This window comes from Ammospiza nelsoni, chromosome 2 (assembly GCF_027579445.1).
Source record: "Ammospiza nelsoni isolate bAmmNel1 chromosome 2, bAmmNel1.pri, whole genome shotgun sequence".
Classification (NCBI taxonomy): Eukaryota; Metazoa; Chordata; class Aves; order Passeriformes; family Passerellidae; genus Ammospiza; species Ammospiza nelsoni.
This window is the reverse complement of record NC_080634.1, coordinates 48,523,103-48,543,547: the sequence shown is the minus strand read 5'-3', so window position 1 is coordinate 48,543,547 and position 20,445 is coordinate 48,523,103. Positions and strand designations below refer to the sequence as shown.

Genomic DNA, 20,445 nt, shown 5'->3' with positions numbered 1-20,445 from the left:
GATTATTTCAGTATAACAGTAACCTAATCTATTAACCTGAAACCCAGTTTTACATTAGTTTCAATTTGTTTTCATTTTTGACATAACAAGACATTGAAATAAATACAATTAATACAGTCTGTAACTTTTAAAAATCAACAAGATTTTGGACACTGCAATTAGCTAGAGCAAGATTTCACTCTTCGTGTGTGTGTGTTGTTTAACTAGATGACATCTGAAACTTAAAAACTGTTAATTTGAAATAAAAATTATACAGTGCAACAAACAGGGAGTTGCAAACCCTGCAGTGCCACAAGATGGCAGGAAGGCACTGTATTATCTGAGTAATCACCTCGTCAGATCAGCTGTGCAGGAATAATAATTTTTATTTTTCAAAGAGATAAGGCTTTGTTTCTTCACAATTTTGGTACCATTTCCATGTTAAGTAGAAGGGATAGAAGTACTAACTAAAAATCATGAGAAGGAAAGAAAAACCCCAATCTAGCAAAAAGCTAGTGATTATGTTGCTTCTTTTGACCATTACCTAGAACTGCTTCATCTGGAGGCACTGCAGGATCAGAATTGATACGTATTAGGTTTTACTTATAAATATTCACTCACCCTTCCTGAAGACACCAGCCAATACTAAACAGGTGAATATGAAGGCTAGAGAAAGTGAGACAACTGTGGTCCCTGTTTACATGTGCTGGTTTTCCTATTCTCTGGACACATACCAAAGTGTGTGGGCTGCATCCACACTGCAGAACACAGACACACTTGTTCCCAAGCCACTGTGTTTTCTAGAAATGCAGAGGGTTGTGTGTGTGTGTGCTTGCACTCCCAGCAGATGTTGTGCTGGCTCCACAGGTGCTCCACAGCTGCCAGACTGGGCGAGTGGAAGCTGTGACCAAGTAGGTCCTTTTCTGGGAATGCATTGTGTAGTGAGTCCAGACTCTGACTGCCAATTATTGGCAGGAATAAGCTGTCTAATTTACTGAGACTCAAGTCTTCATTTTCTTTTTGTTTTCCTGTTTCTTCATTAAAACCAGAATGTAAAAGAAGACAGTTCGTGTTTGTGTGAAAGTTCAGTTGTATTTTTGAGTTCTGAAGAAGCTAAATCCAGCTGATAACTTAAAACCTAAATCCATGATATCTAAGCACAGTCACTGAAACTTCATTTTTTATCCTCAAATCTGAAAATAGCTCAAGCAATATTGCCTTATCACTTCTGGCCAGAGTTAGCAGAAGATTCTATCTTCTCTGATCTTGAAAGGTCCCTTCCAACCCAAACCATTCCATGACTTTACATTTCTATGATCTGCTTCTCCCTGACACCTCCTGGCTGCATCACCTTCAATTACTTTAAACTCCAGACTGATAAATAAATGAAATACTAACAATGGGTAAATGCATCAAGGCCCCATATTGAGACCATATCCACAAGACAATTTAATGCCTCACCCCATGAACCTGAGACAGCACAAACTTCAGTCCTGATTATGCTGTGTACCAGGTCATGAGAATAAGTTCTGAATCAGACAACCAATATAGTATTAGTAATCTTTATTATGCAGAGTTTGGAATTTAACAACTTTTGTATTAATTTTTGCTTTAGATCTCTAAATTTATATCTCTATGAAATAGAAAATCAGCTCTTCCTTGAGTGATTAATGTGGGTGGTCTGCTTCATGAGAATATTTTTCAGGGCACATTTGTATGCATTATATACTGAAAAATTAAAAAAGTTTCTATTTTCAATCTTTAAAATTTAATGCATTTTCATAAATTAGCGTCAAAGTAGTTAAATATAACTTTGTCATAGTTTGTCTTAACAAAAAGCTTTAAAGTCTGAAATACCTCATGTTCTTTTGTAATGCATTTCACCTACATAAGCAAACTATATGTAGGCATAAATTTTTATTTTTGAACTCCATTAAATATCACAAGACAGCAGACTGGGACAAACTTCTGAGAGTATATCAGACCTGGACTTTAAAAAGCAATCAAACACAAGAGAAATATTTCTTACTTTCTACAAAAATTAATGCTGGCACGGAGCCTACAGACTTCGGAAGCACTTAGATTTATGATATGACATACACATAATTTGAATTACATGGCAGAATTACATTTGCTATATTAATCACAAACCTAAATTTCTGCTGTTTATACAGGTCCTATTTCTAGATTAACTCAGCCTGGATTTGCCTAATTAAGCACGTCATTGAAGATTCCTGGCAATGCAAACTGTTGTGAATCAGTGATGTGAACTGTAATATGTGAGATCCTAGCAAAGGCAAGAGTCAATAACACCAATGACGCATTTCTTTGTACGGTATTCTAAGGTTTGGTGTCTAAAGTCCAGATGCACTCAAAGGGAAATGGGCACCTAGTGCAGAAACAGCCTAAGTCGAACTTTGACTTTGAATGTCCCTTCTCAGTCCCCACACTGATGTGTGTCTCTCAGGTGTCCTGGCAAAACAAGAATCCAGTTTGTTTGCAAATGATGGAGGTTGCTTGGAGAGTAAGAGGGAAGAAATTAATTGTCTTAAGAGTTTTTGGTCACTTTATAATGTTTGAATTTGTGCATTAGAATGATGAGGGAATATATTGGTACCAGTCACTTTATATTTTTTTTAAACTTACAGACACATGAATTACATTTAAGAGGATGAAGTGAATGATCTTTTCCATCTAGGGGAATTAATCTATGTAATGTGCTGTCCTAAATGTGACATCTGTCACAGCCTCTATCTCACTTGGGAAGATGGATTCTGTACTTATGAGTAGCTTCTAGGTACTGCAGTAGCTGCCAGGGTCAATTAGCAAGGGGTGCGGTGCAAGAGAAATTGATCTGGGCAGCATAATATTTGATGCCAAGGACCTGACAGCCCATTATGTGTGTCCTGAGGAGAACTCCGGACTAGGTGTTGCCAACTGGATGCCCATAAAGGTTGGAGCACATCAGGTGTTCTCCACGAGACCACCTGATATGTTCAGATAACACAAATGTCACCCTGTCCATGTCTCCCAAACAGTTCCACAATGAAAATCAAGATGTGGAGAACTCACAGGCCTTTGGGAGATTTCTCTCCCAAGCATGTTTCTAATTTGAATTTAGAAACTCAAGTACACATACCCACAGATTGTAAGGCAAAGCAAGCCACACCTGGGCCCACTTGCAGAATAGTTACTTTGCCTTCACCCTGATCCCTGTAGCCTGAGAAACTGCACCATGTCAGCTTCTGAAAGCCAGGGAAGGGTGAGGGAATAGGTGGTCCCTGGTAATATTTTAGACCTGTCATTTGCTGTATATTGGTTCTCCACAGTCCATTGCAATTGATTACAGCAAAGATAATATTTACTTGTTGGTAAGAGTTCCAGCAGTCAACTATACTGTCTTGTCTGGCAGCCAAAGAAATTTGGTGCTGAGCTGTGCTAAATAATTCATGAAGGCCTGTGTGAAAAAATATTCTGAGGGAACCTCGACAGCATCCAGTCTCTGGATCTGAAACCATCCCAACAACCAAAAGGCTTGGAGATTTCCCTTTTCCTATAAGCATGTTGCTAACTTGTGGAGATATAAGATCACCTGAAATTGCTCAGTTGGCTGTTAGGGAGGATGTGAGGGCAGGGACAGCCTGCAGCAGTTCTGGTAAAGAAGCAGGTGACACTGCCTGTGCATGCTGCAGGAATATTGATCCTTTTTTCATCCTGGTCTGGCAGGAGTCAGAAGGATGCCTTACAGATCTTTTATGTACCACAAGGTGGTACTTAAAAGATCTGTAAGAAAGCTAGTTCTAACACTGAAGAAAGAGTACCACAAGTTTCCTACTGCACTTTGGGGTTGCTTGACCCTTAGAGCAGGACTGAGGAACCAGCTTGCTCTTGGGTAATTGTTTATCCTTTCCTTCTGACCCCTTTTTGACCTTTCCAGCTCAAGAGTCATCATCTCTCCTGAATTCAATGGGAAGAGAATTCAGTCGTATGACCTCAGACAGGAGTTGCCCATCTGTAGGCATTCTTGCCAGCACCTGTCTGAGGAAGATCAGGATTACTGTAACTGGACTGAACAGGTCCAGGATCAACACCAGCTCTAATTTTGTAGTGAACCCAACAATTGTGCATCCCTGGAAGTGTCCAAGGTCAGGTTACACAGGGCCTTGAGCAACCTGGTCTAGTGGAAGGTGTACCTGCTCATGACAGGGGGCTGGAAATAGATGACTTTTAAGGACCCTTGTAACTCAAACCATTCTATGATTCTATAATCAAAACATCTTTCTCACATCATCAGGTAAGCAAGAGACCCTCATATACCTTTGGTGTGCAAAAAGAAATCCTGCCATGAACACCTACCCCAGAATTCATTTGACTTTGTAAAGGTTTAAGGGAAACAGAAATTAAATTATGATGATTAAACAATAAATAACTATAGTAATTTTTTATTAAAAATGACTAGAGGTCATGGAGCAAAGGATGAATAGAAAAGGCAAGAAATGAAGAGGAAAAAAATAAACCCTTGAGGTAAAGAGGGGAAAAAGGAAAATCTTTAACCTGTCAAGGAACTACTGTTTTGAAAGGCAAAAAAGCAACCTAGAGGATTCTGTGGGCTTAATTTGCCTTGGTTCTCTGTAGATGTCTGCTTTGATCCCTGCTTTTTGAATGTACGTTAACCTTTAAAAGGCAATAGGAGTATATTGACTTTTTGATTAGTCTGAAAGCAGTCTAACTCCCCGGCCATGCAGCTATACATTGTAAGAGAGTAAACCACAGGCAGAGCATGCACTAGTCACACAGCAAAAAGAGATTGTCAGCATTTATTTATGGTGCAGTACATGCAATTTCAAACCATATCCTTTCTTTATGAGGAATCTGGATTCCTGTTGACACAAGCTGAGCAAAACTGGGCTGGAGTTCTAGAGGTAGAGAGTGAGCAGCAGGCATGGATTAATGCCCACTGCCAATCCCCACCCATATTCACTTATCTCCCAGCAGCTTGCTGTTTTGAGGTCAGGTGAGTGGGGATGGAAATCAGGATGCTGCAAGAACATGATTACCCAAACTTGAGCATCTTGGTGTTCTGCCTTGTGGTTTTGGCTGCTTGCCAGATGGTCCAAAGGCAAAGAAGGACAAAACAACGGGACTGAGATCTCAGTCTCATTAGAAGCCTCATTTCTGTATTTTGTAAAAGCATTTTCTTTGGAACAGCTCCTAAAATTACATCTCCTTGCAAAGAGGAAAAATGAGTTTCACAGCATATTCCATCAACTGTGTCTATCTTGAGGACACGGAAGCATCAGTATTCAACAGTAAGATGTGATAGCTCTTACTGAATGTCAAAGAATAGAAAATACTAATGACTCATTAAATCCTCTTCCCCGGTAAGTTTCTGTGTAATGAAAATATAGCAGTTACTTAGTCAAGCTTTAGCACAAAATTCTGATTGGACATAACTTCTATAAATCTTTCAAATGCTGACTGATTTTTCTTTCTAAAATGTCCCATTTTGCATCACACCTATTGAATTCCTTCATTAAGAGGTGGAATAATCACTTCCCACCTGGATGATACTGTCTTCCATATTGCCTTCATTCACTTTGGTATTCTAAGTCTGAACTTCACTGACTTAAACTAAATGAAACATAATGAGAAAAATTGACTGAAAAACTGCATCCATTTTTCCTTGTCAAGCCCATTAGTTGGTCAATGGTTATAATCTATTCCCCAATTTTTGTAGCTTAGTTCAAAAAAATGATTTTCCAAGGACTATTGCCTCTGGGACTTGCCTGAACTAGGACACATATTCTGTTTTAGTAAGACCAATGTCAATATCTGCATCTCCTATATACTGAACACTAAGTTAATTTATTATTTATGCCACAATAAAATGTAATAGTCAAACTAGTATATTTTTAATGAATCAAAATTTAACAGCAATTATCTCAAAATTTAAAGTAAAGAACATGTAATAATTTTCTATCAAGTGAATCTGGCTCTTCCATTGCAGAAAAACCTACAGGAAAACTTAAGAGTAGCATGAGATACAGCTTAATATTAAAACTGTGCTTTCAACTTAACCATGCCAAAACTATTAGCTCAAATAAAGGTTTTGTGCCCGTAATAAAAAAAATCACCAGTCTCTTGTGAAAATAGAGAGAAGATGTCTGATAACACTGTAAGAAAACACATAGGGTACAAGTGAATTCAGAGAAACATACTATGAAAATATCTGTTTAGAGGCAAGTATATGTACACAGAAACTCCATTAGAGAAAAAATATTTGGCTAGAATATAAGCTGTTCATAAAGCACCTAATTTTTCCAGGAATTCTGAAGCTTTAAAAAGAAAATCTTCAGTGATCCGATGTTGTAACTTAAAGACTATAAAATGATAGAGCAATCTGTTCTAATTTGATTTTAAAAGTAACCTCTTTTTTTTTTTGTTTTTCTGTTTATTGCTTAAATGCACTAATGAAAATGTCATTTTGGAAGGTCCATCATTTTGCCTCCAATCATTTGGGGATGGCTCAAAATGTGCTGTGCTTTACTGGCAGCTTGTAACACCTCTGACCTCTGAAAAGAGACAGAAATGTCTATTTTCTGAAACATCCCAAATACTTTCATAACAGCAGAAGTACCCTGAAATAACTACAAAATGCTGTAGTAGGCTCTGCTTTTCTTGGTAATCTTCTTTCACCGGACAATCACATTCATGCACAAAGACAGTCATGAAACACAAGCAAGTCATTACTAATTGCAGTTCAGGCCTTCTGTATGGCATGTATGATACTGCTGCAGGATCCTTCCTTTCATGTTTATTAGACTCCCCTCCCAGAGGCCTCTCTTGGTAAGGCCTAGGAGCATTACTCAACCATTCATTACTCAACCATTTTAGGGCTGAGCTCTCATATCTGGAGGGTAAAAAAAAACTCACTGAACCACTTTCATATTTTCCATTCTTCTAACTCTTGGGAAGGAGTTTTCATCATACACAACACAGCTGGGCTTACTGAGCTTGGCTGGGGTGAAGGGGAGTCACTGTGAAATTACAAAATCATGGAATGGAGAAACAAAGAAATCAGATCACAAATACTTATTAAGCTCAAATAAGCAACCTATAGGTAATGCTAAAACAATCTAAAGCTAAAACAATCTTGTAATGACCTTTTGAAATATTGAGCAATGGCAGTAATGGATCTTAGATTCTTTACGCTTTTTATGTTAAGACAATCACTGTGAGAAAATAAAATCATAATTAATCAGATTCTAGTGTATGTTTAATTTTCTGTAGATAAATTAATCCATTTATCCTTATTTATGCCTATATTTAAATAATTTTATCCATGGACTTAATATAAGCTTATAGCTCCAAGATCTTGGATTTGGAGGCAAGTCTGTTATGTGCCCCAGTGCTGCATCAGGGTGTCCAACTTTTACATATTCCAACATCAGAGATGCAGGACCCAGGAAATCAACCTGGATTGTGTTCCTCTGATGACGTCTGTGCTAAGGACTCCATAACAGAAAAGCACTAACAATATAAGGCTGTCTTATTCTGTTGTGTTTCAGACTGTGGGCAATCTGATGACTTCAGATTAGAAGAAAAGAGAGATTGTGCTATTTTTCTGATACATATTTGAATAATCATAAGCTTTAAGAAATAAGTCAGTTAAAGGAGGACATTGGAGATGAGTGTGCAGTGTAGGACAGAAAACCAGAAAAATGTTCAAAACAAGAATTACAGGAGCCAAGGGAAGAACTGTAGGAGATAATAAATATAAATGTAGATACATGGGATGCACAGTTATCAAGACTGGTATAAAAAAGAAATCTGAATTTGATGCAGAAGATATAGAGAAGGTTTTGAAGGAAGAAGATATTCAGAAACTTGATAGCAAGGAAAACACTTAGACTATTTGAAATTCTCCAAGTTTTTAGTGAGTACAAGACAACCATGGATTTTTACCAACTAAGAAAGGATACTTCTTTTAGGTAAATATGATGTTGTCATGACTTTCCTGAAAAGAAAAAGTCATAGCATTCCAAGCTAATGATTAGCTTGGAAGGACTCATTACCTCATGCCTGATATCAAACAAGAACCAATAACTGGCAGCCATTTCTAATCCTAGTCACATGGTTATATAAACCATGATTAGCAATTTAGATGAATTTATGAAATACTAGGTTCCAAGTGGAAAGCTTTATTCTGCAACTTGAACATTTCCCAGCGCAGTGCCTGATTTCTTATGATGAATTTTGATTTCCTCAGACATTAACCAAACATGGTGTAGTTGGCAAGTGTAGAATTCCTAAAGAAATGCCATTGATCCCCCATTCCTTCAAAATTAACAGAAGGAAAGAAGTACTGCTAGAGCATAAATAATCTGCTCTGTTTTAGATATCTCTGTAAAATGCCCTCACAATACCTGTTGCCTTCCACCAAAAGTGATGAGATGCAGTACAGGTATCTGCACCTAGATGTCCAAATAAATTTAATCGACTCCACCTGAACATCTACCCAAACAGTTGTAAACCCCTGGGGCCATGCTCCAGGAATGTTAATTTCTGTGTGGGTGGCTTGTGGGAGGATCCCTTTCCACTTCAGTGAACGAATGAATGAATGATTTTGCTGGCAGAGAGAGGAGTATTCTATACCTGGATGGACATCTGAGATGCATCTGCTTATTCTGGGAACACAGAGGTCCTCTAGCTTTGGACTCAGTCACATGAATGCAGCCTAAATATGTAAGAGATGAATGGTAACCAGGAGTGTGTGCTGAACCATCAGCTAAATCACATGCATGAACAATGAAGAAACAATTTAGAATCAGCAAAAATGTTAGGCAAATGCAGATGAAGGGGTTTTTGTAGGTGCTCACTTTTTAGCACTACTCCATATGCATAGGAAGCACCGCTGATTTTTAAATAAATAAATCTACTGGGATTTTTTAAGCTCATTTTGACTTATGCTAAAAATGATCGAGGATAATGATCAAGGGCAGAACCCCAAAGCCCTGCATTCTTTTGGGGTGCCATTCTTAAATATTGGGAGTTTCTGCTGCTCTTGAAGGTGTCAGCTGGCGTTTTCTTTAGCATGTTTTTTTTAAATTTATATAAACATTCTTAGCATAGTTTTATTTCTTGAAATAAAACACATTCCAAGTTAGTTGAGTATTTATGTTGTAAATCTGAAATGCGTGGCAGCAGATGATTCCAGTAAAGCTCAGTTATGAGATTTTGGATTCAAGGGAATTGTTCAGCATAAGCACAGCAGGCACTAACACTGTTTACAGCTTAGGGGGGAATCTCTGTGCATAAGCACAATTACAAAGCCAGATTTGAATATCAGATGTTTCCAGCTCCCAAGGTTTTGGTTAACAGAACTTTTTTTTAATGTAAGCCACATAAAAGAAGTGCTCAAAGTTATAGGACAAATGCATTTACATGTTCTCTTAAAAAAAGAACAAAACAGTTCCCAGTTTTAATGGCACTTTGAAAAGGCTCTAAAAGCAATTTAAAACAACATTTATAATGTATTCCAAAACACAGCAGATATGATTATCGCAGTGTACTTATTTGTTTATTAGTTCTCCATCCATTTTAAATATTGAGGTGTTTTTTCCTGTTTGCCTACTGTCACTCAATGCAGAGTCGCTGAAGGAATGAAGACTAAAGATAAGACTAAGACATGATTAAAATAGAAGCCTCTTTCAAGACTGACAGTTGTGATGAAGAGTGGTAAGAGCTAATTCAAAAGAGGTCTCTGTGATGACCTCAATTTTATGATATGCTGACTCTCCAGGTAATTAAAAATGACCAAGGCCCCACTGAATGTGATTAAATCTGGCACATAACAGATGTTTCCAGCACAGCTATCTTTTTCAAATTACTTTAATAATATTATAAAATAATGTCTTGTATTATAAAATTTTAATCTCATATAATAACAGCACTTGCATCATTGTTGTAAAAAATGGGGTTGGCATTTTCCTTATGAGTAGTTTCATAAAATTACCTTCCAGGCTGAAATTTGCCATGCCTTTCTTTTATATGATTCCCAAGCAATTTTTTATTAATATGCTGAAACATAGCAAGATTTCAAGTAACTGGAGTTCTTCAGTAAATGCTGTTTATAATGTCCACATGTTCTTCATGAAAACAAACACTCAAGTGAAGAGGCTTTGCTGAAAAGCAGGTCATGCCCTTTCCTTCTTGTGATTGTTAGTACAGTGGCTGAATGTGCCACACTGTCATCAGACTCCTCACAACTGAAGTATCACAACTCTGCACACAGTCCAAGGGAGAGGGGGAAGAGTGAGTAGCGATGGTGTACATGTGCAATGCATCTTGGAAAAGCTTCTCTTAGCAGGAAACGCTCCCTTTTCTTCTCCCAGTGTTTCCCACACCCACCTCCTTATGGTGGGTGTCTCCTGCTTCCTGCCTCCTCCTCAGGTCTCTAGATATATGTGCAGAAATGTATGTAGGTGAAAGATAATGTAAGGTACGATCTGCTCAACTCAGTATTACAGCTTAGACCAGCGACAGCACAATCAGGCTTACAAACAGGGCTCCAGGTGGTCACCTGCAAGGTGGTGTCTAAAACTGTGACAATCACTATCAAAGTTTTCACAGTGGTTTGTGCTCTGGTGGGATATGCTGTAATCATTGGTGACAAGTTCACCGTAGCAAACTCACTGAGCAGTCTGACATTGTCAGGGACCCAGTTCAACAGGTGCATTAATCATCACAGCTTTGCTCTTTGTGCTACTGACACAAGCAGCCATGGAAAATACTTAAATGACTGCCCCATGTTTCTGTTTCTACAGCAGCAACAACTTTTATTGGTTTTAATGTGTTGAGTGACATCTCTGAGAAACTGAGGCTTTAGGAAAGACATCAGCCCTGGGACTGGAGGAAGTGAAAGTTATTTATGACAGTGCTTGCAAAATTCTTTTCACTAACATTTACAGGAAAAATCACTACTTACAAGACAACCAGATGTGATGTAATACACAAGACTTTGCTAAAAGAGTTTTTTTAAAATATCCAAGTCAGAAATGCTTCTGAAAAGATAATCAACTTGATGCCCTGTACTATCCAATCCTTCTAAACGACACCTTTTTACACATTTGAGTCCATCAGATGAATGGAAATAAATTCTTTAAAGCTTCCAAAATAGATATTTTATGGTGGTTTTAGTTAACCTGATTACAAAAAGTATATGAATGCAAATTTATATCCATCAAATTAAAGCCAGGGCTCATAAAATCACACTGCAGTAGAAATATCTCACTAGTCATGGAGCAGAGGTGCCTTGCAAACACTGAATCATAACCTTATTCCTACTTTCTATTATGTAATTCATTCTCTTCAGACTGACTGGGCTTTTGATTTTCATAATGAATGCAAATCAAAATGACTTTACATCAATTGGTTAGAATGTATTTTTAAGCAATTAGCATGCAAGCATTAGTATTACAAATATGATTAAACAATTATTTGGCAAATGCTTTTCCCCTGGTTGCCTTCTATACATTTCTCTACATTTCCTTCATAATTCTTACTCATACATCCATAAAACTCCACAAATTCAGTTTCCAGCTTTCCCTCTTATTACATAGTTCAACCATAGCAAATACTTCAATTGCAAAAGGAAAAAATAATATCAATGGGGACTGGAAAGGTTAAAAATACGACTTCAGAAAGAATCTGAGAGAAGCAGAAACCGTAACTACATCAGTAGTTATTGGATGCCACAGAACAGATGTAATATTAAAGGGTGTATGTCAATTATGAATATATAGACAGGGAAAAGTCTACCATTAGTACAGTAATCTAGCCTAACCAGATACCTAGAAACCATACAATTGGCATTCAAATTATCAAAATTCTGTAACATGTCAGTCACATACCTGTATATATATATTTTTATGCTTTTAAGTGTTGGACAGATATTTCAGTTAAATATAAAATAATGCTTCCTTAGTTACACATTTGAAGTTTTATTTAATACCAATATGAAACATTTGTTTAGAATACATCAGTTTCCCTGGGGAATATTGAAATATTTTCAGTATATACCCATAAACCATTAAATATACCCATATTCTGGTAACATATATCGCTCTCTATAAATTTATAATCATACTCTGCAAAAGTTGGCTCTCTGGAACAGTGATATCATTCCTGCTATACAGCTTCCCAAAATCAAGAATAGTGGAATGATGTGGATCATTCTGAACTTGGATGTAAACCCTCAGTTAAAAGACAGTCTGAATACCACAAGCTGAGTGTACTAAAAGTGATTTCCCACAAGATTTGTGCTCAGAAGGCACAGTTGTTGGCAGTCAGACAGCCATACACAGCAAATATGAGAACAAAGATAGTACTAATTTGTAAGCGTTATATTCATTATTCATAGTATACAGTTAGATGATAAATGGAAAAATGCCACATTTGTAAGCACATTTTTTTAAGTTTGGGAAATGCAAATGCTCAGCTCAGAAACATTGTTTTGAGATTTAAAGAGTTTTGCTGATCCACTGTTTTCCCTTAGAAAACCAAAAGCCATGTAGACCACAAGAAGCAAATGGTAAAAAAATGACAAAACTATGTATGAACTCCATGTTATTCAAGGATACAAAAATTTAGGAGGAATGCAGGAATAGGCTAAATATTATTCTAAGCTGTTTTAAGTTATCAGAAAAGTATGTTAGCATCAGACTGGAAAAACGTCTAAAATTAGACACCAGTTTTCACAGAGAATATTATTTGATAACAAGGGATATAAAAAGGTATGTGTGCTGACATGAAACTCAGGATAATATCAGAGGAGGCTATTTTCAGTGCTTAACATGGAACCTGGGGAAAAGATGGCATATAGGCAACTGTTATAAATGTCTCTGTCTACGGCATCTAGTTCTAGTTCCAGTAGTTGCTGTTACAGATTTTTGACCTACATTTTAGGTCACAACGTATGTGTCTGAACATGAGCTTTCCTAATTCTGTTTAAATTCAGGTGTTTCTGGTAAGGAAGATGTTAAATCTCTGTTTTCCATTAAATCTTTGCTGTGATCCAGTTCTAGGTATCAGCTAAATAAATTCTTAGGAAGCACCAGGAGACCTGACTGAGGCAAGTTCTCAAGGTGCCAAATACATACCAAAGTCCAAGCCCTCACAAAGAGCCATGGAAAAGACTATAAAATAGCTTGGCAGGAATAAAGAGCTGGATCATAGCAATCACAGACATATTTCTGTTCTCCCTATGACAATTGGCTGTTTTCAACCAGGTGCCTCCTCAACGGTATTTGTCAGGGAAGGACATTTCCTGGATATATCCAAACCTCCCTGGTGACTCTCAACACGTCTTTGAGATGTCTGTTGGATGCTTCTTACATGCAAGGCCCCGTCTTTAGGTGTCCACCTGGCCCCAAAGTCTTAACAAATTTTGTAAATGAAAACTATGGATCTTACTTAGATATAGGAAGTCCTTTAAAGGAATTAAAAAGTAGGCAATGCTATTTTAAACTTAGGAAAACTACAATCTTGAAATGTAGGTTTTGTTGTTTTAATTCTTCCTACCAATTGGAAGTAAGTGCGAGCACAGCTCTTTTTCTTTATGAGTGAGTCAAAAATCGTATCTTTTAGACTGAAAAGGACTCTATAATTTTCCTTCAAATTGCAAATGAAAAGACAGTCACTGACCACAGTATAATTGCACTGCTCTATCTCAATAAGTTAGCTATAAAAAGACACGTTTGTTCTAACACACACATCTCTTTGTTTCCAAAAAAGCAGTCTATCTTGAAATTCCGCATTTGGACAAGAAAGCCAGCAGAATGTATAATTCAGAGGCCATTTGTATCAGCTTTGTTTGAAATCCTACTCTAAATCTGAATGACAGAGAAAGAATGTGGTCCCCATTCATATGACACGAGCTGAAAAATTACAAGCATTAACAGCTTTCCAGTCATCTCCTTGAAACCTGCAACTCCATTTGTAGTGGATAGGGTTTCTCAAAACACTGCTCCCCACATTTAATGCTGCAGACCATGGCACCTTATAACACATTCATTCAGCATATCACATTCACATGGCATAGCACAACCACGGAAGGAAAAATAAAGGAAAAATAGCAGAAGATTAATAGATGGTGAAAGTGTGGAGATAAGGCTAAAGGTAAGCAAATATATTATATTAACTATAACTCTGTGCTCACTACACTAATCTGGAAAGGAAGCATCTTCAAATCTGAAATAGGAAAGTCATACTTAAAACTGCATTTTAAATTTTCATATTGAAGTACTACCTACAGTGGGTAGGTACCTGTATTTAACCGTGTGGAATGAAACAGATTATTTGTGAAGCATTATATAAATATTCTTGGTAAATTTGTCTGAACTCCTTCACAACAGGATGCATGAATTTTGCTTATGCTGACATTTAAGGTTACCCTTGAAAGTAACCTTTCTCCAGCTTGACAAAATGGTCTTCTCTGCCTACATCTTCATTTACCATCTGCACTGCAGACCAGCACATTTCCTTCTTAAACCTTCCCAGAATCCCTTCATGAAAATATGAAATTATTGCCATCTCTGCTTTCAAACTTGACACTGATTATGACAGAAAAAGAAAATAAATTAAAGGACTGAGGCATCCTGAACTTCTCTGGTAAAGGCCTACCAGGAGAGGAGAGAAAAGAGGGATATTTTACAAGGGCATGAAGTGATAGAGCAAGGAGGAAAGATTTAGATTAGATACTGGGGAAAACTTCTTTGCTGTGAGGATAGTAGGTCACTGGAATAGGATGCCCAGAGAAGCTGTGGATGGTGGAGGTGTCCAAGGCCAGGCTGGGTGGGACTCTGGTCTGGTGGGAGGTGCCCATGGCAGGAAGGGTTGGACCTTGATGACCTTTAAGGTCCCTTCCAGCCCAAGCTATTCTATGCTGGCACAAGTGAGTGGTGCATGCATTGCACAGCCTCATGCCCACAAAATCAGTTTTCTTAGGGTTAAGCTAACTCAGTTTCTAGCACAGGTGTTTAGCAGCTCTGGATTCATGTCAAATACAGTCACAAGTGTGTCAGTGGCCATGTCACTAGTTCCCAGACATCACAATAATTACTAGCAAACTTCTGTTAATTCTGGAGAAGTCTGTACTTCCCCCTATTTTAAGTTAATTCAAGACAGAACTGAGTGGGATTTTATGTATTACATTTGAGCTCTGCTAACAAATAGCAACATTCCAGATCAAAATAGTTGTTTATAGTTGACAAACACTAAAGAGGTAAATTCATTCATGGAGGAGAACTTCAGGAACTTTGAATTAAGCTCAGTGTTTTCCTTCCTACTGTTATCCTATTTGAAAAAGAGGCAGAAAAATTATACTAACAATAGTTGTATATAGTCAGGAACATTGCAATTGTTGTTAAACAAAAGTGCAAATAAGAACTTATAATGTAACAGTTTATAACAGATGTAGAGTATAACTATATTAACCCTATTAAAATATTAATTGATCATGAATTTGAAGCAATGTAACAACCACGGAAAATAATAGATACATATCCAATCAAAATTTGCAGAGAGCTTCTTGATTTTGCAATTAAGAAATTTGATTTCCTACTTCACTGAAGTTGAGATAATCACAGAAAATGTCAAATTTACAACAGAATGAATCCACTTCCTACAAAACCAGACAATGTACGCTTAAAATGCAGAATATTGGTCAAAGTCTCTCACTTCCAAATTCTACCATAACAGAAGAAACACATTTTTGAAAGTGGACATCAATATGTTAAAATTATGCCTTGAAATCATAAATGTCTTCAAATGCAAGCACAAGGTAAAGTAAATCTTAAATACAAATGAGATAATCAAAATAATTATCTTAACAGTCTCTCTGTCTCATTTGTCATTCTCAATTTGAAAATTGAATCAACAAGATACAGACAGTGTTTTTGAAAGCTTTCATCAGCCTCCACTACTCTCCAGTAGTTATCCCTATTGGAGAGGAAAACTAAAAAGAGAAATTACGACAAAAAAGAAGCAAACTGCCAAGGTATGAAAGGACAGAAATCCAATTGTTAAAGACATCCTGTTTCATTTCAAACCCTTCTTTGAACTGGCATATAAATGAAAGATAACATGTTCATGAAGAGAATATAATTTGACTTTATTACCTCATCATAACCAGCATATTATAAACTAATTTGGGATACTCAAAACTAAATAGATTAATGCAAAAAAAAGGCTATCCTTGAATTAAGGAGCTCTGAAACATACAAAGTACTTAATTATGATTTTCTCAGCCCAAACTGCTTTTTAGTAATTTTTGATGGTTTTTTCTTGATTTCACTTCTTTTCACCATCGTGTCTGAAGTTACCCCAACCAATTTTTAATTCCCTTCATACATTAGAGCTTCATGCATTTACAAACTTTTCTTCTTAGTCTGCTTCCTCAGATACTAGTTTTCAAAAACCTTGACTAATTACAGGTTGATGACCTACTGCAGACAAGCAACTTATATTGTAACTAAGTAGAAAAAGTCATATTTCAAAGTCTTTCAAAACTGCAAAATAGAAGTTTACAGAAAATTTTTCCACAGGGTTTTTAAATATATTCACCATCAGCAACAAACAATTCATAGTATAATTCAAAATTGAGGAACAATATGTATAATTTTCCTTCAAAATAATAACTTGTCACAGACCCCAGAAAAAAAGTTATTAGCAATTCTGTGTTGAAAATCATGTGTTCAAAAAATGTGAATATTTATAGAAAATAGTATTTACTTATTAGATTTATGTCTAAATTCTTACCTAAGCTGTTTAAAAGCTTCTGCTTTCACAAGTGGTGTTTCTACAGAATGTTCAAAAAGTGCCCCTTCAGGCCCTGCAAAAAAAAGCAAAAGATGAAAAAACATTATAATGTAATACCTCAAATATAACACAAAAATAGCAAGAGTGGTTTTTTTAATATGGCCATTTCGATGTTGGACATCAAGAGAACACATGTTAAGAATTAAAAGACAATTAAAATACAGCTATGTTATTACCATTGCAGTATTGGTTGGACAAATACAATATAGAAGTAATGTAAATGTACAGCTTTAAAGTATTAAAATGGTCTGAAGACAGATAAATTTTAAACTACTTACAGAAATAAAATAAATAAATAAGATTTATACAATGTAACTTTCAATATAGTCAATAGAGATAATTAAACCCATACAAAATCTTTGCAAATGCTACAGTCCTAAATAATCATATTCATTTTAGACTGCTCCATGCATATCACAATTTCTGTCATATAGCTTTATCAAAGATTCTCCCCTATTTACAGGCAGACTTGCTGAATATGAAATGGTGTTTCTGCAAGCAAGATGTTAATGACTATGGGATCAGATAGTTTACACCTTGATATATGTGTAGTTTCATTCCAAAGAGGAAGAAACAGTCGGCACCCAGCCTCACCAGGAGCCTGCTCAGGTCTCTGTTGCACCTGAAAATCTTCCAAGGAGACTTCAATTTCTGCTCTCCTGAGTATTAGCATTATTTCAGTGTCACCAACCCAGTGACCACCTTCCACCTAAGCTCCACTAGGATCAGGAAATCAGCTGACGTAGGACAAAAGCCCCTCAGCAACAGAGGCAGCGCAAGAAAAGCAGCTGAACACCACCACCTACAGCAAGGGTGGAGCCTCTCAACTTCTGTGCCTTGGCTTTTTGAATGTACTCATCAAAAACTGGAGAGGTCTTAGGTTGAGAGATCTCTGGCTTTGAGGATTCATATACCTGAGCACTTTCCAGGTGAATATGTAGCAAGGCAATATGTTTTAATAGGATATTAGTCCAGGTGGTTTGTCTGGCTGCTCTTTATGCCATTACCCTCTGGAAAGAATTCTGAGCTGTAGAAATCCCTGTGTTAGGGATTTGGGCTCTGTCTAGACAGAGAATGGCAATGGAAGATTAAAAGGTATGGTGTAGATTGTATAAATGTGTATTAAATGTGGTATAAAGGGAAAAAGAGAATTAAAAATTGGTTGGGGCAACCTCAGAGAGCATGGTAAAAAGAAAAGAAGTGAAATCAAGAAAAAACGTTAAAATTAATACATTGCTGAGATAACTGATAGGAAGACTGTCTCTTCATGAGGATTGCTGGAAAACTCTCAGGACGTCCTGAGAAGGCATAAAATGTGATGCTTTTTGAAAAGAGTTTTAGCTGAAATCCTGATTTCCTAGAATGAAATCTCCTTGATGGAAGAGAAGAACACAAGATACAAGAATTACCATATTAAATCACTTTACCACTTTGAGCAATCATTGATTTACTAAGCTTGAATTTACATTTTATTTAGCTGTTGATATTCTTATAAATTTAAATAGATTAATTTTTCTGTAAATTGCAAACTGGCATGAATATAATACTGGAAAATATAAAATTTATTAATTCAGACAGAGCATTAACCCTGCTTCATTAACATTTCAGTTCATGTTCATTAAGAATATTCTGCAGCTTAAGGAATTAAAAATGTTTATCAGAAAATGCTAATTTGATACAGCTAAGATATTTTGCAGGGATATACTGATACAACAGAAGTGCAGATGTGGCACCTGGGGACAAGATTTAGTGGTAGACTTAGCAGTGTTGGGCTAATGGTTCAGCTTGGTGATCTCAAGAGTTCTTTTCCAATGTACGTGATTCTATGATCCCATGATTCTATAAAGCAAGGAAGTGGTTACAGAGATAGTATCAGTTTCATGGAAATAGAGGCTAATGGAAGAAAGAGAACAGCAAACATCAGTTTTAATGTTCTGGGCGGTGGCCAGATGGTGTAAAATGGAATGAAAAGGCTTATTTCCATATTCTAGAGCCTTCACCTCTAAGCACGAATAAAACCTTGGCTTTAATATGAGTAAAGCTTCTTCATCAAACAGCATTAAGTTTTAACAGTATGCCACTAAAAGAAAAAAATCTCAGGGCCGCCTTTTTTGGAAAATGGTCCTAAATTGATTTTCTGTCTTCATTTCCTAGTTTAACTGTGATATGACTGTTACTATATTTACTATTTTTTAGGCTACTGTTTATAAAGATATTGTAATTTATTCCTAAAATACACAAGAACAAGATTCCAATTTTCTCAATGACAGGTTTGAAGCCAGCAAGATTCATTAACACCCCACGCACCCTATCAAGCGAGGACCATTTGCCTTTTCAAAGCCTAACAGAATGTTTACTCATACCCTCAAATTGCCTCCTACTTAACTTACCTTCTGAGCAGAAGTGTTTAAATTAAACACACACTGTCACATTGCACTTCAGCATTAGCTACGCAAACTGAAATCCTTTGCACAGAACAGAGCAAATACTCCAGGGGATTTTTATAAAAGACAAACAAGCAGAAGGGCAAGTAGTAAACTGGAGAAAGGGTGATAGAAATATGTTTCTCCATAAAAAAACTGATCCTCTCTGCCCTGCCAGCTTTCCTTTAAGGAAAAAAAGCACAGGTATGGCACCTGGGGATGTGATTTAGAGGTGAATATGGCAGTGTTAGGTTTATGGCAGGATGTTAGAGATCTTCTCTAACCATTAAAATTCTATGTTTCTATGAGCCTGCCATGACGACATTATAGAACTAGTCAATACAGTTACAAGGTGGTTTCACTGTCACCAGTGCCAGCTGAATGTACAAAACCTTCCCAGAACAAAACATGGATGTTCAGTACTGCCACAGCAACATAATAAATGCCTGCAAAACACAGGTCCTTACTGAAATAATATTGAAGAGGATGCAGTTTTTGTCCATGCTCCTTCAGGAGCAGTAATTTTCACAAAGGGCTAAACCCAGCTTCAGTTTCATATACACCGAGATGTGTCTGTGATGTAGATGTCACAGATGAGCCAAAGGCAGTGCTTCTTTGCCTCCTCCTATGTCCTTACTGTCATCTGGGACACCCTTGTGTGTCCTGCCTGGCCTCCAGCTGCCACAATCTCAGGAAGCATCTCCTGGAGATAAAGTGATACCATGTGGTGTCACACGCAGCTGGATGTTAATGTTTGAGCATGTGAGCTCAGCCTGTATCCACTCTCCTCCAAGGGAGATAACAAGCCCTGGACCCTCCCCAAAGCGGAGAAGAGCATTAGGTGGGCACAAGAGCTCTGCCCGGGGCCGGTGCCAGCATCTCTCTGTGCTCCAGGGAAGTGTGACCACCCAGACCTGCCAGCGACCCTGCAGGGTATCGGAGGCACGTTCCTGGTTGAGGCTTTCCCCAGGCATTTGCTCTTCCTTGATTTGCACTGTTCTGTTCTACACAGGGGCCACAGAATGTCTGACTGAAATAGTATGAGTTGAAACATACTAATTGTAGGAAATTGTAGGTGTTGGGTTGGATTACATTACTCTTAGACATTTACCTTTGTCTTGAAATATCACAAATCATACACATTTGCTGTCTGCTATATTATATT

General features: G+C 37.1%; 1 protein-coding gene across 4 annotated transcripts in view; it reads right to left on the bottom strand.

Annotated features, from left to right (window-relative positions):
- Positions 1 to 20,445, bottom strand: part of SGCG (sarcoglycan gamma) — a 105,972-nt gene that overhangs the window by 5,438 nt on the left and 80,089 nt on the right. For all 4 annotated transcript variants that reach the window (XM_059493683.1, XM_059493685.1, XM_059493682.1 and 1 more), the window contains one exon: positions 16,798 to 16,870. In XM_059493683.1, coding sequence (XP_059349666.1) covers positions 16,798 to 16,870 — 73 coding nt within the window. The remainder of the gene's footprint in view (positions 1 to 16,797; positions 16,871 to 20,445) is intronic.